We start from the raw sequence: 23831 nt of genomic DNA on the forward strand, positions 1-23831 counted from the left end.
GTGTGTGTGTGCGTGTGTGTGTGTGTGTGTGTGTGGTTGTGCGAGTGTTGACTCAACAGGAAACAATAATTAGGAGAACACAGCCAAGGAGGAGCCGCTCCACGCAGCCAGAAAACATGCATGCTCCTGAGTCAGCGCTCAGGATGCAGCCGCTGTCACGCCCTCTGAGGTCAGACGGGCTGACGGGGATTACAACCATCCGCCGCCGTGGACACATCGTCTGCCGCTCGGCCCACCTGAACCTCACCTCCTCATTAAACTCTTAAGGCGGCGATGACGCAAGCTGCTGTCCGGTGTGAGACGAGGCACAGAGTCAGATTTATACCCAACTGCTCACAGTCAGAACAGCTTTCTTGGCTCGATACCGAGCGAGTGCGTCTGTCAAATACACGGATCAACGTTGGAAAAAAAGAGTTTCTGACTGAACATTGCAGCTCAGCTCCACTGTGGGATTTTGTCTCAGCCCTAAGACAGGTGGACAAATCTTTACTCTGTTGCTTAAGGAAACGTGGGAGTTTGTTCGCCCAGCTATCAGCTCTCTGTGGATCTCTGACATATTTGAGACGCTCTGCTTCAGCTAGACGTGACACTATTTATTTAAAAAAAAGATTAAAACATTAGAGGCCTGGGAGCAACTTAGTGTCATTTAAAGGCAGGAAACAGATGGGAGCAGAGAGGGCGGCTCAGCTCTGTCCAAATATAATGAGATCCACCTACCAGCAACTGTAAATCATTACATGCACAAATGAAGCAAAATGTAGAAGGAAAATATAAAACAGATACTATTTATGTTAACATTCTGTTGTGATGGGTGCCTCTTTTGGGCCTGAATGCTTTTGTTGTCATTAATTACTGCTTTTTAGCTCTTACATGTCTTGGCCAAAACACTCTGACAATAGAGACTAAAGCTCAGACTCATTCTGATTATATCAAGGTCTAATGTGTATCAGAATAACCATCCAGAGGAAACCTTGAGAGCACAACAAGAAATCCTGGAGGTGGTATCTGCACCCAGATACCAATAAAAAAAGAAAGACAGAAAAGTAATGTATCCAGCTCTGAACCCTGAACACTCACCCTGCCAGTAGAAGCTGCCCGGTCCTCCCACCACAACTCTGTTACTTTTCTGAAGCCACAAACAGAAAAAAAAGAAAGAAAAAGCAAATTCAGTATTACTTTCACTTTACTTTTTAGCTTCATAAACATCAGGACATGTTTATACTCCTGTGATGGGGGAGAATCAAAGACCTCCTGTATTCAAAGGATAAAATAAAAACAAACATGGATGCTGGAATAAACTAGTCTTCATTTTGACTTTTCAAACAAGAACTAATTTTGACGCTGATGCTACCTACAAACTTCTATTAGCGTAACCAAAGATTTTTAACACCATGAACAGCAGAAAACTCATAAAAATACAATGGTTGTTTTGGACCTCAGTCTTTTTGCTGAGGCTTTTCTGTTATTTTTTTATAATTAAGATTACATAATCCAAAATGTTCCTCAGTGTAATTGAACATGCTATTTCATTTCACCTTTAGCATGAATTTATATCTATTTTATGCATTTATTTCTAACTATGCTTTGTTTTGTTGTTCAATTTAAATGCAGAATTGTGTTAATTTCTATAATAATAATATTGCTAGAGATCTCAATTCGAACACTTGATTGATTTACAGAAAATAAAAAGTCCTTGAAATCCAGACATGTTTACTTAAGAGTTTTATGATTTTCTCCAATTAGTCATTAAACTCTAGCAGCACTGCAACTGGTAGCAGGAATCAAAAGTGGAACTGAGCGGCTCCAGGATATAAGCAGCATGAGTGACGATCTGACTTCACACACACTGCACAAGCTCAGTTCATTTACAGTTTACTGCATGAATCGGCCTCACAGGTCTATGTCACATAATAAAAACTGTTTAAAACTAACCCCATAAATATTTAAATGATGATCTGTTTGGGTTTGCGCTGCTTGCCTACCTTAACAAAGTCTGCGCTGAAGCCAGCCTGGCAGAAACCCTGTCCTTCTGGAGTGTGGGAACCTGGAAAAAAAGAAGTCAAACAGTGGAAACATCAAAGCCCAATCTCACATTTATAAAGGCCGAGACCGGAAGGCCTCCCGAGTAATGTTCTGTTGTTATTTTCAGCTTGAGCTGGAAGATTTGCTGTTAAGTTCTGGGAGTGATTTAATTTCCCGCCTAAGCTCCACGATGACCTCGAATCAAGCATCCAATAACACAACGAGGAACGTACTGGATCTGCAGGGGGAGTATTCCACCACCGTGTTTCCTTTCTTCAGGTAACACGTTCCCACAGGCTCCCTCTCGCTGAAGCCGAAGGTGGACCACTGGTAGAGGGGAGCGCAGGCCTGAAACACAACGGACACGTTCTGAGTGCAGAACCCAGGCTCGGAGCAAACCGTCACTAGCAGAGGGAGCGCCGGTTTTCTGGTCAATCACAGATCAGCAAACTTTAACAACAAGCCTGACCTGCCGATTCAGATTTTGGCCAATACCAATTTTTTAAATCTCAGAAGTAGCCAACCTATGGTTCTTCTGGGACCAATTTGAACAAAGTGAAACCTGGGGATGTAGGTATTATTAATTTAGTGCAGTGCGCCACAGCAAAGGAAAGAATAACATAGAAAAACCATCAAAAATAGCACAAAACCACTCATATTCTTTTGTTCTCCCTCACCCTCTGTGTTGTCTACGCTACACAGACCCGTTCCCAAAGCAACTGACTCACAACATCTCTCTGAGGACAGACCATCCAATCTGGTGAAGAATTATGTTTTCAGGCTGAATGTGTGTTTAACGATTATTGAAAGTGATCATCTCTACACAGGGTGGCTGATTAGCTGATTTAAACAGCTGCTCTACTTATGGTCTGTCAGAGTTGGTGTGTGGATTTCATTTTTCTTCTTTTTTTAACTGATCTGAAACACACCAAATTCCACAGCACATCTATAGCTCAAGATTATCAAAGTCAAGCTAGCCAAGTTAGCATGGCCAGCCTACTTTTCTTTTTTTAATTAATACCTTTCTTGACCTAGATGTTGTAGCATTAACAATTAGTCTCTTTATCTTTTATACATCACGCGTCTCGTCAAATTGACAACAGTGGGGTGACTATTGTTGACTGTGTTGACGAAACTATGTAGACGGGTCCGTCTGTCAGCCCTTTCTTGTAGTAGAGTAAAAGGGAACAGTGGCTGGTTTTCTGACCTTTGTGGAGGTGGATAAGATCGGTTTCACATGTAACTATTGGCCAGTCTCCCAAAATTGAGGAAATCGGGAATGATTTATCGGTGCACCCCTAAGCACTTGGCAAGATAACAACGACGAAACGTGAAAATACAAGAAACAAGGTAACAATGTTGCAGATTTCTGAGCTGTTACATGAAATGGATTTAGGTTTCAGGTTCTCTTTTTCACAATAAAACCATTTAATTAGTACTCTACATGACTCCAAGTCAACTTCAGCCAACTGAAGACACCTTAGACTGTTTTTCTTTTAAAACAAGAACAGTTTGTTTTAACTACTGTAATATTCAGAATCTTTCCAGGTGGAAGAAAGACTCCCAGTGTTTTGGGATTTTTGGCGTCACAGCAGCATAAAGCAATGGGAAGATGAGGTGAATGTGTTTAATCTATAGCTGTCTTATGTGTTTACCATTTCATCTCCAGTCCAATGTGTTGCCCAGGTGTGAACCACGGGGTTTATATTCCCTCACCTCCTACACGTTGTACGTCTTCATGGAAAAGGTCTTCTGCTTATTTCTACTGCTGCACAATCCCGCTCTTTGTTTTGTTCAGGTTCAAGAGGAGGTGAGGGTTTCCATGCTTCCAATTCCCCTGACCCACCCCACAACCTGGACTTTGGTATTTCTGTAACCATCTTTAGATTCACAACACCCTTCAGCCAAACAAACTAATAAGTAATAAAACTATGAGGACTTTTATGTCTATTTCTCATTACTTTATGGGAAATTTTCCCCAAGTTTGACATTTTTGGCCCAACGCCCAATCCAGAGGATTTCTGGAGAGAATGCACATCTGTTCTATCAATCTTATAAATTTTGCGCTCATTGCATTTACATTAATGTTCCTTACATTTTAATCCTCAACGTAAAGTGGCCACAAAATGGAAACGACTGAATGCCAGGCAACACTTAATATCTCCAGTTTGAGCAGTCTGTGCTCCGCAGTAGCTGTGTTTTTATTGGCCATATAATTCAGCAATCTGACATTGCGAAAATACATTTTCATAACAGACTTGTTTTTCGATAAAAAGTTTTAGCGCAAGGATGAAGTGTTTTTTTGGCCGTATCAAAATGGGTTTATTTCGCAAAACTGCAATGGAAACACTTTTTTTCGCGTCACACAATCAACAACCGCTGGCAAAAACCACAAACAAACTGCGAACAAACTTTTTTACTTGTAATTTAAATTGACCTTCTTATCTGATGGAGGGACAGAGATTACAAAATTGTTTGGTTTTTTTAGAGAAAGTTTTCGTAACATTTGTAATTTGATCAGAGCTAGTGAGAACTGAACCCAAATGTGTGTGTTTAAGATCTTACCAGGATGTGTTCTCCATCAGAACGCACTGAGGCACCAAACCACTGTTTGGACTTAAACTCGATCTGATTGCCATCTTTAAATCGGTCATCTATGAAAAAAAACAAAAAAAAAACACAGGAGATGATTGTTAAATTAGATTACAGAAAATAGTGTTCTTTCACAGAATCAGCTGGTAAGCGGTATCTGACTGTAGTCTAAACATCAGTGAATGCACCTAACCAAGAACTAGTGTGTCAGTTCTTACTGGACAACAAAGACTCAACGTTCATCACTTCCTGTGGCAGCGAGTTGAAAAAAGTAAACAGAAAGGAAAAATAATTTTCTGCAGGGACGTCTTAGTTTGTCATTCAGAAGATTCATGAGCTTCAGACAGGAAAAATATGAAGTCAGCGGGGAATAGACATGCGGCAAAGGTCAGGAGGTCAGGACCGACACAGCTGGTCTGAGGGCTGATTATCTCTGGGGCACCATAGCGACACGTGCTGCCTGGGCTTTCTACTTCCAAACTGTCAGTGAGATTTCAACAGATACCAGGAAGGAGTAATGTATTCCAGCAAGGCTGATCCGTGTTAAAAAGCAGGATGAGTCTTCTAGTAAAAAACCTGGAGTGTAAAAAGGCGTCATTGGAAATGGGCTTTGATTAGTGAATCTCTAGTGAAATTTAAGGGTAAAACTGTGGACACCTGGGGCATAAAAACGGATAAGAAGATTTTGTCTCGCCGGATCGCAGCGAGTAACTTTTAAAAAATATTTTTCTGACATATTTGTTGAAGCTGTCATCATGTCATGACAGCATTGCATGAGACATAATCAGATTAAAAACTAAACAATAAGAGGCAGGAAGAGGGTCTTAGCGCTGTTATTCATGCCTGTCGTGAATGCTAAAGCTAGTTAGCATGGCCTCTGAGGACAATGGATGAACGGCTTTTTGTAATGATGAGCTGTTTCTCCGCCATTTGCACATTAGCGTTCACAAGGTTGACTGACAGCACTAAGACCCGCCTCTTGGCTCTGATTGGTTGGTTTTAGTGTTTCTCATCAGATGGCAACAGCAGCGCAGGGAGGAGGTGGAGGAGATGGATCTTTTCACAGATTATCTGCCACATAACACACTGTCACAACATGGTCACAGTTTTTAAAAAATTGTTAAAAAATATACTTTTATAAAAGTTACAATACTGTAGCTGTAAGGAAACGAGTCAAGAACTGGAAAAGTACTGGGACGCATACCAAAATTTGACACCGACACTTTGTATGTACGAACAGAGCGCTGATAATGGAGGCGACAGCGGCTGGTTCTGTCCAGCTCTCTGCCCACAGACAGAGGAGTAAAGCCGTGCTGAGTTCAGAGACCACAGCTCGAAAACATCACTTAGCTCTGAGTCACTTAGACAAATAGAGATAAATCACAGACAAATCTAACACAAAGGAAACAGACGAGTAGATGAGGGAAGTAGACAAATATTCCACCCAGTTTAGGATTTTCCAGCCTGATTAAATAAAAACATTTATGTGGAAAGTGGATTTTAAAACTCCTTTGATTCTCAGAACTGTGTTACCAGAAAAGTGTCAGCTAAATCACATTTAAGCCAACCGGACACTGTGGACAAATTTGAATAGGATTTGTTTAACCCAGTTTGGCAACGCAGTAGATCTGGAGCCCCTAATCTCTCCGTATGGTAATGAATCATTCGCCAATGGTGCAAAGTGTTTGCTGTCAACTATTTACCATGTTGGAAGACCTGTAGCCATGACAACAGACTGTTTTTGTTGTCCATTTGAGCGCTTGCCTCCTAAACCAACGGGTTGACAGAAACCCGTTGAGAAAGAGGAACATGACTCTACAACCATAAAGCTACACTAGCAACACTAGCGCTAATGCTGCAACCAAAATCCTCCCTGGCCTATTGGGTCAGAACTCAAAAACCAGCTCAGATGATGCTCATAATAATCATAGAGACGGTTGATGATTTCAAGGATGATCAACATGATTACAGTTCAGGCTCAGGAAAGAACATATCTCCCTTAATTCATGAGAAAATGACGACATATGGTAAGCGGTATTTAAAATAGTTGCAATGTTCTAAGCATATGCATATATTGTGGGTGATTCTCATGAAGTTTTAAACTTCAATTATGAAACACTTGAATTACTATTTAACCAAACAAGGACCTGAGTGTTTCAAAATGTCCATTTAGAGACATTTACTAATAATTAAACCATCAGTAGCCTAAAGGAATGTGTTCCACCCCACAAACTTTCTTTCTTTTTTGTCTTTTTTTTTTTTTGGTGTGGTTTCAGGAACTGACGGTCTGATGGGACAACTCTTTTCTCCTACGGTGACATCTGCCACTCTCCTCCTGAGCATCACGTTAGGAGCTTTTGGTTGAAAATGTTTAGTTAGTTTTTCACATTAATTAAAGGTTGTTTAGTTAAAATCTTGGTGTTGAATGACATGTTGCAGTAGAAGGACATGCTGTAGAAAATCATGTAAAATGTCAGACGCAATCATTTCAAAGTGGAAACACTTTGGAGTAAATATCTTCCTTATTAAATTGTTCTTTTACAAAATTAAAATTTTTATGCTTTAAATAACTGCTGCTATATGTTAATGGATGTATAATTTTGGCACGCATCTTACCGTGCAGACAAGACGGCATAATTGCAGAGTAGAAAACTTTGCAGATTTACGTCGGAGATATTTACATCGTTTTGTTTCAGCGTAGCTGCCGCTACATGTTGCTCAAAATAGCTGGAAAGCACATTTTAACATCAGATGGCTGACATCTAAAAGGGAGTTTAAAAGAAACAGCAGGAACAAAAGACTGTGGTGAACAGTGGTGAGTTGGTCAAAGTGAAAAAGACGACCGATGAGTCAGAAACAAGCCACACACACATATCCTCACACACACAAATGACTTCCAGTTAATTCTGCCATTCCAGTGAAGCTTTGGTCAGCAATCATGCAGGTCAAATCAAAAACAAAGACCTCCTTTGTAAGAAAAAACACACACACGCACACACGCACGCACAAAAACAATCCAACTAGGCCACTCAGTAACTGTTTCTGTTGGGCCCTACAGCCTCTCAGTGTCAGTTTTTCTTAAAGGCACTGGAGCAGTGCAGATGTTTGCAGATCCATCTTTCTGCAACATTAGGCCTGCAGCCTGAATGCAGCGAGAACATAAACATCCTGTTTGAACAGCCTGCTACACAACTTGCACTTAATAAGGCCATGTAAGATGAATTTACCTTTTATGGGCATAAAATGCCTGGAACTGAGCACCGCATGAGGCCAAATGCTCCACAGGTGTTCCAACAAGTCTCTCAGAAGCCAAGAAACCTAACCCACTGACACTGTGGCTGACATGAAGAACACTGGACGTCTACAGAGTAGGGAAATTTAAGGTTACGCCGATTTAAAAGAGTCACACAGTTTCCCGCAACAACCACAACAAGTCAATAGTTTCCTAATTTCATTGATGGTTGCTTTTATTGCCAACTTCAAAGTAAGCTTATGAAGGGAAATCAAAGAAAAGTGACATCAAAACTTACAGACTTTATAAGAATAGCCAATATTAATCTCTAACAGCTTTTAAACTCCAGTTCAGATGTGGACATTTGCAACTGCTTCAGTTTTTAGGGTTAAAAAAAACAACAAAAAAACAAACCAGGAGTTAAACTCCCACACATGTATTCCAGATAGAAGGGAACAAAGTCAAAAGTCATCACTTCCTTCATAAAACCTTGAATTTTTTATTTTGTGAATTTCTGGCCCACATTAACACAATCGCGGGCAAATTCTAATATATTATACAAATCAATTTAGTGCGACGCTCAAGAGGACAACAGCAGATTTCACCCATTCGGACAGAGGGGGAGCGGGGAGGGGTGTCCCGTCAGACCGTCAGTTCCCGAAACCACACAGACAAAAAAAAAAAAAAACAACACTTAAAAGTGCAGTCCGGATCAATGTGACCTGCCACACAAGGTAAAAAAAAACCTTGTGGGGTCCACTGGACTCTGTCTCTTAAGAGAACGCTGTGAATGGAGAGGAGATTGAAAGCTAAACCTGTGGAAAGGGAGCAAAATGGTAAAGCTATCGATCCCAACATGAAGAACAGTTCTGGGAGGCTTGGAAATTATTGTGACACCAATAAATCAAAACTGTTATCTTGATAAGCAATTTATCACGATAAATGATAGCTGATATGATAAACGCCTTCCAATAACTGGTACTAATATTGCATTTCTAATATGCAGCACTGTAGATTGCTACAAAATGCTTATCCTACTTCTACTGTCATTTTCAATCGACATATACGCTCAATGTTAATTATATGCAGATATTTCTAGTCTCAATTTATCTGTTTGCGCTGCTGTAACACTTTATTTTTCAAAATCAGCAGCATGTTTTTAAACGTTTGCAGCATTTTATTGTGAAATCATCAATGAAACCCAAGGTCAAAGGAACATCGTGTTTATTTTGTTTGTCTATGTTGCTCTGAAATGACACAGTCATAACTTAGCACACAAATTATTCCAAGCATGTGGAATATCGAGGCCGTAGTGTCTATTTAGTGGATATCGAGTGGGAGGGGGTGAGGGCTGCACTGTTTTAGAGTGTGGTGTGTTTGTTACAGCCAACTTCAGTTTGCTGAGGTCTGCCACAGAATACCAACCAGACTCGACTACACATTCACACACACACAATAGCTCCCCGGCCCACAAACACACGGCCGTCCCTCTTGGCCTGAACTGCTCTGTGTTCCAGCGGCTCCAAAAGCTTCTCTCTGTTTATCGGAGCTTTCCAGTGTTTTCTCTGCTTTTAGAGCTGACCTGATTTCAAGAAACTGCTGAGTGTTACACGTGAGCTCTCGTTCCGACGCAGAGCGCTAAGCAGACGGGAATCGGTTAGCCGTTTTTACGTGGGCCCGTATGCGAGCCAAACCAACGCATTTTGCAAAGTTACAGTGATTAGAAAGTGTGAACGACGCCACCAAAAATCAGCTAAAATGAAGTTTGTGCACTACAGTGTTTACCCAGCTGCCGTTCTGACAGCAGGGAAGGAATGGGAACAGATACAAGCCACAACATAATGGAAATACCTCTGGTTGTCAGGCGGAGAAACATCAATGCGTCGCAATTGGGAAAGTCGGCACACCTGACGGTGATTGCACCACGAGTTGCTCTGAGGGAACGTTTTAGGCTCTGCAAGATGGAGCTCGTTTCTCCGTTCCTCTGCCTTCTGGGTTAATGGAAACGCTTTCCTTGGTTTTCTAAAACAGTTTCAAGGTTTTTCTTAGTACTCATTGTTTTTATCTCCTGGAGGAAAACAAAGTGAGTCATATGCAGATCTGGACCGATGATTCAGGCCGCGCATGACAGCTGTTACCGAGTCTTACAGCGATTAGGAAATATACCAGGCTTGTGTGTTTCATCTGGGGTTAAAATGTGTTTGGAAGTCATATTTGTAAGAGATCGTGATAGTCAGAGTTAGACCTTAAGAGTGAGGCAATGCTGCCACGCACCAAGAGATGCTGATAAGGAAGTAATAAACCAACCGCAAAACTGGCTTCCTGTCTCCTGCACCCTGTCAGATAAAGTTCCTGAATATTAATTTGCCACATCACGTTTCAGTAATATCTCTCATTTCTGACTGAAGCAAGAAGGAAAGAGCAGAAGGATATGTCACAGAGCAGATAGCTTTAAGTGATTTTTTTGCAGTTCAAAAATTATACAATTCATTTATTAAACTTAGCTAAATACAACGAGCGTTTTCAAAGAAACTTCACCCAAATCCTGTTCTTATTGCTGAAAATAAACTCAATATTTTTCTAGGCAAGAAAACTGGAAGAAAATTGACCTTACAAAAATAAGCAAATTAAATGTCTTTCTTTTAATAACTGAAATTTAAGGACAACATGCAAAACTTGTTTTTTGTCTACAGTGATCCACACATTAAATTAAAAAAACTTGCCTAATTTATTTGTTTTATCAAAATATAGTTTATTACTCAGCAAGAAAAAAATTTTCACTTGACAATTGTAACCAATTGAAAATGATAAATGTTTATGATTATATATTTTTCAATCAGAATGTTCTCATAATGTAGAATAAAACATGTTTAAATGACTGAAATTGTTTTAAAATGTAGACAACCTGGTTGCATACAGGCAAATATTAAATACAGGCCAGGAGGATACACAACAAAACTTAAGACATTTGATTAGAGTATTTAAGGCCAACTTGCTTGTTTCCTGATTAATTTAAGGCATTTTAAGGCAGATGAATTTCAGACTTTTTAAGGCTGGGGCGACAGCCCATTAAAGAAACACTTCCAACTTGGAGAAACGGGGGGAAGAGAACTTGCCTCTGCAGATGAGCCTGCATTCCTCCTTTAAAATACATTCCTGAATGTGTCCCGACACGAGGCAACAGCAGCATATCGAGCTCAGCCCTCATTAACCTATTGATTACACTGTAAAACACAAAGTTATTCATTTGTGGCCACAGCAGGCCTGTGTTCACCGGCTTGCTTTATTTTCTAACCTGGCGGGTAAAGACGGCGTTTTGTTTCCAGGTCACTCTGGGGTCATTCTGTCTGTGACAAATTTAGACCGTTTTCACAGTTAGCCATGAGTCAGGAAGTGCAGCATGAAGCAGACTCCTTTTATTAAACCCACTGTGGTTAACTCTGTCATCTCCTGCAGCTGTGCCTGACTAAAACCGAAATGCTGACGCCGACACAGTAGAGGTGGGCGATATGGACTTACAGTTTTATCACGATGTTTTGTGGAGCTATTGTGACAGCATGAACTATGCATTACTCCTTTTTTTATTTAGGGTAACTGTATGGCGGTGACTGCGTGCCCCACAAACACGTCGCTCTCTGCTCTTTGCCCTCGCTGTGCGTCAGGGCGTTTGTTCCTGGTTACCTTTGTCGTCGAACAGCAGCTGCTGGCAGCTGGCGGCGTTCTTCCAGGGACAACTATACACGGCTCCCCTCTCCACCACGGTGCTGCTGGACGAGGTGTTGGCTCGGGGCGCTCCGATGAGAACGTCGGAGCTGAGGAGGAAAAGGAAGGCGGTCAAGTAGCAGCAAGATGAGGAACACAGATAAAATGAGAGGCGTTTCATTAACGGTTTCTAAACAAGAATCGGGTCGTGGATGGAAGATGCCCTTTCAGACCATCGTCATCTCTCAGTTTTTCAAAGATCATTACAGACAGCGCTATATATGGACTGGCTTAGATTAAAGTTTATTCATTCAGTCTCCTGGTAATATCTCTCGTTTGTCAAACTGCTTTAAAAGACAAATATCAGCCAGAAAAACTAATCAGAAAAACAGCGACCGGTCATTCAGGTTTTAAAATAAATAAAGTGAGAGTTATTGCGTTACTCTTGTTTCCTGAATTTATTGCCCTTCTGCAAATCTTGTAAATACAAGTGCAGCTTGGCGATATAAAGCGAGCGCTTGGCTGCCTGCAGCGATGACCGTTTTCATCTGTGTTCAGAACAGCAGGCCTTTGTTCATAGCAGCCTGCTTTAATTGCAGCTGATTTATTTGCAGGAAGCAATCCAGTGGATCACAACGTACAATGAGGGAAAAACCTAACGGGTCAGACGGCGTTTTTGTTTCCGGGCCACTGATTTATCGGGGTATCGATTCTGAGTATTAGGTTGTCAGCTGACAACATCAGGAAAACAGCAAAGCGCTGACTAGAAGGATTCAGACAGTTTAATTTCCCCCGTTAGCTCAGCATGTGCTTTGTAGAAACATGGGTGTGTCTTAAAACAATGTTGAGATGGAAAGATGGCAGCAGTGACCTAGCAAAAGCAGCCATTGATGTGCATCAACACAGAGTCATAAAATCAGTTAAAAACCATTTTAAGAGAGAAAAACTGTCATCATGTGGCAAATAGTTTTCCTGGTGTGAACATCCAAAAGGTCAGAGGTCATGTTGTGAAGCATTTCCAAAAGAAGGACAACTCAGGGTTTCCCCCAGAGTATTAGAAGCCTGGCGGGCCACCAGGCTTGTTTATTTTAAATAGTGTTTTTTTATACACCAGTAGCAGTTAACATGGATTAAGCTAGGTTTATAGTTTAACACACATTGAACACTCCCTTGCCATTGAACACAGCGAGGAGATGTGCCATCCCTGCACCTGCTTGGCCCCACCCTATTATTTTCAAATTACAATGCCTGCGTGTACTCCTCCAAATGTTTGTACATTTTTTAACAGAAACACAGTGGGCTGGCCTATAGCGCCCCCTACCACCAGGCTTAGCAGGTTTTGTGGGGGAAACCCTTGATAACCCGATCTTTGAGTACCTTAGTTAGCGACTTACTGACTTGGGGTGGGAACAACCTCACTGGAGCCGATGGGACTCGAGTAGTGATGTCTGGCCGTAATGAACAGCTTCATATTTGAAACAGAGGCAACAACAGCGTAGCGGCACATAAACCTCATAGCAGTTGTCAAGCAAAGTGGTAAAGTGGCGATGACTTAAGTGAGTTCAGCTGCACGTTCACACTTCCCCAAACGAACCAGACTGACAAACAAACCGGAGTTCGATTAAAACGGACCAGACAGAGATGCTGAAGCTCAACCCCCAAGTAGCAAATAGCTTTGCTACTTGATGACGCAGCACAATGAAGCCAAACACAGCAGCAAATTTACAGCAGAAAAAAGGAATAATGGCTAGTAGCGCAACCACCCAGTCAAAGTCCAAACCTCTGCCTGATTCAGCCTTAAGAAGGATGCACGTAAAAACCTGTAGATGTTAAAAAAATCTGAGCTAAAAATCAGAGGGAAGAAAGCCAAAATCCATCCATTAAAAAAAAGAATACTGTATCATTCATTGTAGAAACGAGTGTGTACCCTTCTTTCCCGCTTGTCTTTGAAATATTCACTTAATACACAACAAGCACATGTCAGAACCAGACCGAATAGCATGACAGGAATTAGCTAAAACGTAATTACTCTTTGGTTTCAGTGGAATGGAGGAAGAAAAAACCCCTCACATTTAGAAGAGCTACATTGAGACAGGGTGTTCTGTCAGTATGTAAAAGTAGTAACACAAGTAACGGGTGGTTGTGTGTTATCTCCAAATCGCACGCTCTTGTTGCTTTTGGCTTTTTGCTGAACAAAAATCACTCAAAGTGAAACAAACCCAAACACTTCGGAGATCAAGAATTTGGTCAAATTGGCCAAACAATTTATTACCAATTTATCTTTCTAGAGTAGCAAACTTCTAAGAAAAAGTTTAACAGCAGGACTTTAACTTTTGAGGGCGTGAGGAAGGTTGTGTTTGTTGAAGGATTGTGTTTTGTTGATAAAAAGTTTGGCTGTGCAACTTGCATGGAAAACGTCAAATAAGTGACACAACAAAAAACAGAACTTAAGCCTTTAAGACGCTTCAAGAGCCGCTTTTCGTGTGGATACGCTCGAAGGAAGTATTCTGCTATCTTGTCAGACAGACGTACTGAAAATAGTCACGAGAAAAGAAACATGGAAATGGGAGACAAAAGTCAGAGACGACTCGCATGCTTCAGCCTCACACGGTGGAAACAATACCTCTGTCATCTCTGGAAATAAGTAAATATTCCCCTTAGACTGCTTTGAATCACGATGTATACAGCTTCTTGAAGAAAAGAAAGTATGTATAAACCATGAGTTTTTCCACTGTGTCTCGTTTCAATCTCAAAGCATTTTATTTAGATGTCATACAAAAACTAGTGCATGACTGTGAAGTGGAAGGCAACTTATTTACAAATAGAAAGATGAAATATGCATCTTAAATCAAAGCTTACAGAACCACCTTTCACATCAAAACCTGAACATGTTTTGTTCAAAGACTTTCTTTTGATTGATTGTTTGTCTGCTGGGATATTGTCCTACTGAACAGATCGATCTCTTCCACCTCTTCCCAAGCTACTATGGCCGTCTAAAGAAATTCACCAAAAACAGCCAATCAGAGCCAGGAGGCAAGTCTTAGTGCTGTCAATCAACCTCATATACACGCTGACAAATGTGCTAAAGGCAAAGGAACATTACCGTTCAAGTAAAACCATTTATCCGCTGTCGTCGGTAGCCGCACTAGCTAGCATTAGCATTTGTGGCAGGATATGTTGTTGTGAACCAGCAAGGAGGAGAGGCTGAGCACAAGAGTGATTGACAGTGCTAAATCCCTCCTCCTTTCTGACTGAGTGGTGGATTCCTGCAGTTATTTCCTTAATTTTGGGCGATCAGTGATTAGCCGATGCTTACGTGTGAAGCCAATCTTATCCAAGTAAAGGTCAAGAAATCAACCACTGTCCTCCTCTGACCTCCCTTTAGAGAGGTTTGACCGACAGGCCGACCCACCAGGACAAGTCTGCATATCTGCAGTTAACAACAGTCACTCCTCTATTGCCAATTCAGCGACTTTTTTGCTATATTTAGTGCCGTTTCAGACAAAAATAAATTGGTATTGGCCTAATTCGGAATCGGCAGATCAGGCTTTTTAAAGACCGGTGATCAGTCAGAAGACTGCTGTCGGTGCACCGCTAGTTTAAATTAATAACTTTGCAGCATAAAATTTATTGACATGTTAAACACGACTTTTGGTGTATAAATGGACTGTGTAGTGAATGGCACCACGCTATTTTATACATTCTTTAACCGATTTCTGTGGATAATGTGTTTTGTTTCCTACTTTTATTGCCACTCCCTCAAGTTTTAACATTAAAAATTCTAAGTCGATGTACCAACCTCAGCAGAAATGACAATTTTCCAAGTTGAACGTAATTCCTCAAAAGATTTAACACGTTTGACCATTTACTGTAAATCATGCTGTTCAAAATAACACACGTTTACTGCATAGATTAACTTAAAAAAAAAAGATCAAAAGAAAATTGTAAACAGCTCATGTTAGAAAAGAGCCTGTTTGTAAAATTATAAGACTTTCAAGTATCCGATACTGGTCTTGCATTTTCATCTAAGCTTTACTGTGTTAATAGTTAAATTTGATTAAGAATAAAAAGGAATACCTTTATGTCCAAAAATGAAGCAGAAAGACACTCTGGACATTCCCAATGGAGAATCAGCCTGTGACCAGGCACTTTCTGCCGCTCTCTGCCAGTTTGAGTTCAATATTAGTGGCCCAATTCTTTATCGATTCGCTCTGACTGGTTATCGGCAGCTCAGAAAGAGAATGAAACGCAACACCTCAAAGTGCTTGCTTTGAAATCAGCTTAAGTAAGAAGCATAAGCTACTTTTGCTTATGGTTTTAATATTAATATTTTAATTCTTTCGTTTCTATTTGATTCACAATAGTCAGACACATGTAAAACACATGTTCTGTGTGTATTAGCCTGTGATGAGTGTCAGTCAGATTAAAAGGTATCTCCTGAAAAGAACAACCTTTAAGGTTCATTACGCCCAAATTCTGGTTTTAAAGAGTTTTTGTTTTTACTGGTCTGACACAGTTTTCTAATTTTAAATGTCATTTTTACTTATCAATAATATTCTCATTTATTGAATAGATCCATTCTTACAATAATAAGTTGGATTAGTCAGACAAACCTAGAGGAAAAATCGGACATTACTGGTAAAAAAGTCTGATCAGTGCAACTCTTATTAGAAGAGAAAGGAAAACAAAAGAGAATGCTAAATGTGCAAGCGTTTCAGTTTAATATCTGAAATGTAACCAAGAAAAGTTTGTTTATGCCCCAATGTTATGCGTTATGCCTTTAACCACGCTAAAAAATATAAGTAATATTTGCCCAAACTTTCTATGACTAATGATGGAAATTGTTTGAATAAGCATTAAAATTCCATTATGCATAAAAAAACCCCTCACTTTTGGTTGGTTGCGGATTTAAAGAAGTCCACCGAGAAGCCGAAGTAGCTTCCGTCGGGTCCGGTGTAGACGAAGGGTTTATCCACGTCCAGGTTGAAGGAGGCGCCGCGGCGGACGCTCACACACACCAGGACGAGCAGCCCGACAGCTGTCCGAGCCCCTGCCATGGCCGCTGCGGCTGCTGGAGATCCCCGCGGCTTCACCCAGGAAAACACCGACCCAGATAGGACGTTACCCCGGTCACCCCTGTTGGCTACCGAGACTCCCCGTGGCGTTGCGCCACCAACAGCGTCACTTTCAGCAGGCTGAAAATCTCAGCCTTCCCCACGGGAGCTGTTGGAGAACAAGTCTTGTAAAGCGTTAAATGAACCAGGTTCCCCGCTGCCAGCTGAAGCCGCTGAGCCGCACACAGCGAACGACGCGAGGCGTGAGGGTCACAGGGAGTCCGGTTCGGTTCGGCGGCTTGTTTTTGGCTGATAAAAGGAACTGGATGCCTTAACCGACCCCCGAACTGAGGCCAAGACCGTTTGAGCAGGAGGAATGTGTGGAAGTGTTGTCAGAGAAGCTTGTTCCAACAAGCTAAAGTCAGACAAATTTACGGCTAAACCCCCGGCTAGCAACATCCGCTTAGTTAATTTCAAAATAAAAGCATGGAAGTAACCATGTTCAGAGTTCTTTCATGTGGAAACTTGAGACAAGTGGTTTTGTTTTCAGTTGATGTACTGACAGACATTTCAAAATCGGGACTTATTCTCAAGTTATGAAACCAAAGAAAATCAAAAGGTTACAAGGTTACTTGGCGTTGAAAATGGTTTGCAACATTAATTGTGCCCTCTATATTTACGTATAACTTGAAGAGCAAATTTCTGAGAGCAAGGTGGAAAAAAATACACAAACTGTCCAATGACATCAGATTTTCAAGTGGGAAAGTTGGGGGGGTTTATAATAACTTGCCCTCAAAATCAAATATGGCTGCCTTTTACCCATAGCAAAAACATTTTATTTGGACTTTTATTTCAATACATCTTTCATACAGATTAACTTTTGATAAACACCTAATGAGCCTCCTTATGTTGTGACTGTGCTTCAAAGTTCAAATGAACTGAAATACATGTTTACCTTGTACTGGCTAGTATAAGGCAAAGGAAGTGTTTTTTTTTAATATAGCACATTAAAAAAAGCAAATTAAAAAATGTACAAGGTAAAAAACATCAGACAAAACATACCCCCGCAGTGGTATAAAAAAGCAAAGTAATGAAAATTGAAATACAGATTATACAATCAGGTCTTTGAATGCAACTCTAAACATGCCTCCCCCCACAAGATGTCACCCTGGGTGGTTGTCCATGTCGCCCATATGAGAAACCGCCACTATCACTGATTATTTGTCTCATAACAATCTGTCATTACATGATGACAGTTTTAACAAATGTGTAAAAAATAAATAAATAAAAGTTACATACTGCAACTTTAAAATAGTTTTTTATTTGCTTTGTTTGTTTTTTTTTCCTGTTTTTTTTTTTTTAGATAAAAAAAGCCAGATTGTGTTGATCAATATGGAGAGCCATTTCAGCCAAAATTAAATGACTGATTTGTAAATGCAATTTTATAAAGGGGGTAAAACCTTTTTGGGGGGGTGGGTACTTTTCATGTTCACTGTAAAATGAGATACATTAATGAAGTGTATAAAACAGCAGTTTTAGATGCATGTTGACATGCTGTTCCCTCAGCAACAAACAAAAACAAAACAATAGCACATAAGTTTGGAGCTCTTTGACATTTTAAAGTATGCGTTAACTTAACACCTTTATTTTGAAGGTCATGTGTTTTCCCTAACGGTCCGCGTTCAGCTTCACAGCGAGGCTTGTGATAGACAACAGGAAGTTCATTCCGGAGCATCAGACAGAAGAAACGCAAACTTCAACAAGATAGGCAGGCGTCCCCAGAGACAAGGAATGTCTCTGACGTCCTCTGCCGTCCCGGTCAGCTGGAGGTCATCAGCTGATGACGTAGAACAGCACAAAGTGATGAAATACAGTATAGGGTTATATTAACCTTAGTCTCCTGAAATATGTGTGTTTATAATGAAAAATACAGGAAACCCCCTTATTATTTAACATGTTTCCCCCTTCAAGCTAACCGTATTGTAAAAAAAAAAAAAAAAAAAAGCACACTGATTAGATAGAAATTAAACATTTTGGACAATTTTCCCTAGTTTTGCCTATTGCAGAGAAATTGTATCAAAATGAATAGAAATTTGTATTAAAGTCCCAATTTTGTGAATGAAAAGACCATTTGAAAAGTAATTATTTTATCAAAATCTTCATTTCGATTCAAGGAGCAATGACTAATTTGAAGACAGACACATCCTAATTTAAGAAAGTACAAAGCCAGACATAAGAACAGAAAATCCCAGTTCAGATTAAATCTTAAATCACATTTTTATACACAAACTTTCTACTGTTAAGTTTGCATAAAAAAAAATAATAATAATATTGTGGACAAAAACTTAAGCAACTGCACCTATTCGAAGCTGGACAAAAGATAATTATTGTAAAAAAGGTTTTATAAAAATCAGCATGATCTCTGGAGGCAGGGTGTGGAAAACTACAGCTTTCTTTTTATTTCAACTTTTAAAACTTCTAAACAGTCAGATCATAAAGGTTTCTAGTGTCTGACATGCTTTCACTGTTATCTTCAGTGAATTAACTTACTGTTAATTTGTCAAATCACGGCAGGGTTGGACCCAAAACTGGACAGGACTGAATGTAGAATCCAACACAAATTTCACTTTGCATGATTTCCTAAAGAGCTAACAGTGAAGAAACTCTGAAGTTACATTGTACATGACTTCAAAACAAACAAGAACCAAACTGAAAAGAAATATATATTTGATGGCTCTAATTTCACAACCGCTGAAATTAAAGGAGTAGGGCGAAGATAAAGCTTTTTAAATCCGTTTGTCTCATACAAATTTGTCCCACATTACACGTATTTGTATGTATAATTTTGACACATCGCAATTTCTACTCTTTCCGAATTATATCTCTAAAATGAATTTATTATTATGCGGCCTAGGCCATGTCTACCATCTGAGATATACAGCTACATTTCATCTTTAACAAAACAACCAAAAGAAAAATATTTTCCTGTCCTACATAAACAAACAATCTCATCTGGTCTAAAATGTAGAAAATGCTTTCAAATTAAACCAAACAGGCTTGAAATGAAAGAAAACTGACATTATCAGTATTGATTAATTATGTAAAATATATAAATATATAAAGTTTGACCCAGCTTCTCAGCTTCATTCTTTACAAAAAACAAACATTTAGTTTCCATCCAGTTTATGCTAACCCAGGAAAATGCTTCCAACTTTTTCCAACCCGGCCAAGTTCGAATCCAGCTAGAGAGCCAAATAATTATCTCTCTGTTTTTGTGAAAGTGGACACAATGCGTTACATGCGTACGGTTACAGAGAGAACATCTGGAGGACAACCCGCCGCCGGGCTCCAGCTGAGCTTCACCCTCGCCGACGTCCTTCGCTCATAAACCCGAGTGCAGACACGTCTGCGTCCAGCCGCGAGTCAGCGAGCGAGCTGGGGGGCTTCTTTTTTTTTTTTTCGTCTTATTTGGCCATGAACCGGCCTGAAGAACTGCAACAATGAAGTGTGCTCTCAAGAATGCGTGGCAGAACTCCCATGAGATTCCCGAGATCAGGGGGTTGATGTGTTTATGCGAGAGGGAGCTTTTAATTCTCCCAGCGTGAAACATCAGATGACGTACCGAGATAAACGAGCGAGTCTGCTGTGTGAACGCCACGGAGAAATGAGTTTCAAAAGTAAGACGAGCATGTTTGGGGAAGGGAGCGGAGGCAGAGAAAACATGCTGTGTGTGTGTGTAAGAGGAGAGATGGTGTAATGCAAATTGTGTTACACACATAGCTACGCACATTACATAGCCTGCGGAAGAGCAAGTTTGGCTTCAGAACTTCAGAACTCATGAGGACCAGTCTGAGTTTTGGTTGGGGCGAGGGGGGTGGGAGGTATGAGCATTTTTGCAGAGTGAGGATATTTTGGCTGCTTTGGACTGGGCTTTAAAAGGGCCCGTTTAAAGCCTGAGACAGAGGTACAGTGAGAACTGGGCCTGGTGCTGGTTAAATCTGCAGCAGTTTTCATTTTGGGCCACTGTGTGTCAGTAAACATGGGGTCTCGCTGTATGTTAAGCCGCCTCAAGGGGAACTCCCACTCCTCCAAGTGAACTTTTCCTCAACTTCCATTGGGATTTTATGTTGATAGATCAGCGTAATTGTGGAGTGGAAAGAAAAGGATGAATGGTTTGCTAATTCTGTCGTAATTACGAATCTGAACATGTGTTTTACAGATGCATTAATACGAGATAATACCGTGGAAACAACTTCCATTGCGATTGTAACTTATGTCTGTAACAGACAGATAACAGGTAACTATTACCTGTTTATTATCTCTTCAAAAATCACCTGTGTTACACAAAGAATGTGGTTTGATTAAACTCTGATTGACTCTATAAAATATAGTTGAGTACCAGTTCTTTGTGAGCGGTGTCCGAAAAGTTACACGACATAAACTTTTTGCAACGCAAACACAACACAAGCAGCCCAAAAACGTTGTTAATGCCCTGACCGTTGCCTGCCTAGGCAGTAACATCCAATTCTCATCTCCCCACAGAGCTTCACCTGGAATTTCACCCATTTCTCCAGCAAGATTTCAACCAGAAGAAGTCTGTGAATGATGAGGTAGATGTTTGAGAAGGTTTAAGGTTGTGGGTGTAACCTGACAAAATACGGAAATGTCCACAGGACATCCTAGCTAAAGTATTTATCTGCTTACATCTCTACCAGCTTTTCACATCCAGAGGCTAACATTTTGTGTCAGATGTGTTTCACTGAAGCTGAATTATAATCAAAGTGATAATCCTCGGACTTCTCAGCTAAACCCATCATCACCTTCTTGACTATCTCATCACGGCTTGTTTTGGTGCTGCTAACCACAAATTAGCAGGCTAGCCCTTCCTGCGAGGCTGGATCCTGTTCTGGTAAAAGTGTTAGTGATGTACAAAGTTAAGATCAAAATAGATGTAGAGTCATTGTCCTGTTTCTGTCAACATAACTTAGTTTCATTGGTTTAACAGTCAAACACTCCACTGATGGCAAAAAAAATATATATATAGTCTGTTGTGAAGGCTACAGGCCTGCTAACAAACACTTTGCACCATTGCTGACTAATTCAATACTACACCTAGAGATTAGGGTTTGCAACATCTATGCTTTGCCACACTGTGGAAACAAATCCTGTAAAATATTATCCACAGCATCTGATTGGCTGAAACATGTTTTGGCTGAATATATTTAGTTCTCAGAATCAAAGGATTTAAAAAGCTTTCAAGCTGGAACATCTTAAACATTTCCCCACTTTGTGTTTTGATAGCTCAACTCCAGCCAGGCTGAAATATTTGTTCCTTCTTACGCTCATCTATTTCCTTTGTGTCAGATTTGTCTGTCATTTATCTCTGTATTTATTGAAGTGACTCAGAACTAAGTGATGTTTTGGGTCGTGGTCTCTGAACTCAGCGACCACAACCCTTTAAGTTGTGGGCAGACAGCTGGGCGGAAACAGCTGCCGTTGCCTTCAACCTCATCTCTGTAGCTACACACTTAATGTCGGGAAAGGTCATTTTGGTCGTCCTCCGCACTTCGGGGAGTTCCTTATTTTATTCACAAAAAGATAAAAGCTCTCTGTCTCCTGATTTTTTGTTGCAATTGTCTTGTTTTCGTAGACCCTCTTGTCATGTACGGTGGTATTGGGGTTGAACCAAAGTGCAGGCAGGAACTCAGTATGGTCAGTGAATACATCTTTAAATAAAAATGAACACTTTCAGATAATAATCTCTGTGTGATAATAATAACATGCAGAATAACTGAGGATGATGTCAATGCAATGGAGGGAAGCATCAGCTGGGTTTCCATAACAAATCTTTGAAAAAACAAAAAGTCAATATTCCGCTAACAATTTCACAGTTGCCGTTTCCATTAAACAAGAAACGTCATCAGTGGCATAATGACGCGTTACACTTCCTAGTGTTTTTGGATTGAACTGAAAGATTATATAGCTACAATTCAACCTTAAACTAATCAAAAAGCAAAAACAACAATATGGGCTTGGAATTGTGGATGATTTGTTATGTTAACTCACTTTAATATGAGGCACATATGTCACAATTCATACTATTTTCTTCATGCAAAACAATTGTGACTGTCATTCTCTTGCCATTATGCTTCATTTTATGCTCCCCCTGGCATATTTTTGTGATATGTACACCGTTATGTCTTGTTTATTGTAATAAGAAAAGTTCATGAAAAAAAAAACCTGTCGTCTTCTTCATCTTTTCTGCCATTAGCGACATCCGGTTGTTGATCATGTGACTTGCTTGATGCGAAACAAAAGTGGTTTCGCATCAAACGAGTATTTGTGAAATACACTAATTTTGATAACTGAAAAGCCATCATAGCGCAAAAACTATCAAAACCTCAGCTGTTTTTTTTTTAGAAATGGATGTTTCCACTAACCAAATTTATTTTCATAATTTCAGTTTTACTGTCAAATGTACGGTGGCGCTGAGGTGCAAAACACTACAACAGTAACGAAGCACAATTACAAAATCACTACAACATTAACAAAAACACAACGACATTAAGAAAAACACAACACATTAAGGAAACGGAAAAGGTAGGTCCCAGTGGGAGACCTAAGAAATCGCTGATTGGACTACAGCTCGTTTTACTTCTGAACAGGAAGTTTTTCTGGAGACTACTTGCTATTTTCACGTACTTAAGTTGCTCAAGTCTTTGTTTTTCTTAATATGGATATCATCTATAATAATGCACCACCAGCAGATGGAGGCATTTACCTGTTAGGGAAACTGAGTCTTCCTGTCTACCTCATCAACGACTAAAACTGGATAAAAAGGCCAAACAAAAAAAAAAAAAAAACAGCTGTAAAATCAATAATGAAAAGTAAAGCACAAAAATAGGGGCTCTTGTAGCAACAATATATGGAGACTTCAATTCAAGATATCTAAAATGAATTACTGCCTATCTGAAATAGAGATTTCAAATTTTAATTGAGACGCTTCGCTTTGAAAATAATTAAACTTTAAGACAAAAAAACGAAAGAATGCATTCAAATACTGCAGGGAATAAGGTCTGTGCGTCATCTGCACCTGATTGGCTCAGCTGGTCATTGGTGACGTGATCCTCGGATTTCAAACTCAAACCCCGAATCCCACATCACAGATTGACGTCAATGACCGCCTGAACAGAGTCCTTGAATGTAAGCCTTCTGCCATCATTTGGTCA

General features: G+C 40.1%; 1 protein-coding gene across 1 annotated transcript in view; it reads right to left on the reverse strand.

The window, feature by feature from the left end:
* Positions 1–17045, reverse strand: part of itgav (integrin, alpha V) — a 40843-nt gene extending 23798 nt beyond the window's left edge. The window contains exons 1-6 of the mRNA XM_007578529.2: positions 16439–17045; positions 11528–11658; positions 4588–4676; positions 2256–2370; positions 1983–2044; positions 1078–1126 (exon numbers count right to left, since the gene is read on the reverse strand). Of these exons, the coding sequence (XP_007578591.1) occupies positions 1078–1126; positions 1983–2044; positions 2256–2370; positions 4588–4676; positions 11528–11658; positions 16439–16605 (613 nt within the window). The 5' untranslated portion in view covers positions 16606–17045. The remainder of the gene's footprint in view (positions 1–1077; positions 1127–1982; positions 2045–2255; positions 2371–4587; positions 4677–11527; positions 11659–16438) is intronic.
* Between the last annotated feature and the right edge of the window lie 6786 nt (positions 17046–23831).

The sequence above is a fragment of the Poecilia formosa genome, unplaced genomic scaffold (assembly GCF_000485575.1).
Source record: "Poecilia formosa unplaced genomic scaffold, Poecilia_formosa-5.1.2 Scaffold482, whole genome shotgun sequence".
NCBI classification, from domain to species: Eukaryota; Metazoa; Chordata; class Actinopteri; order Cyprinodontiformes; family Poeciliidae; genus Poecilia; species Poecilia formosa.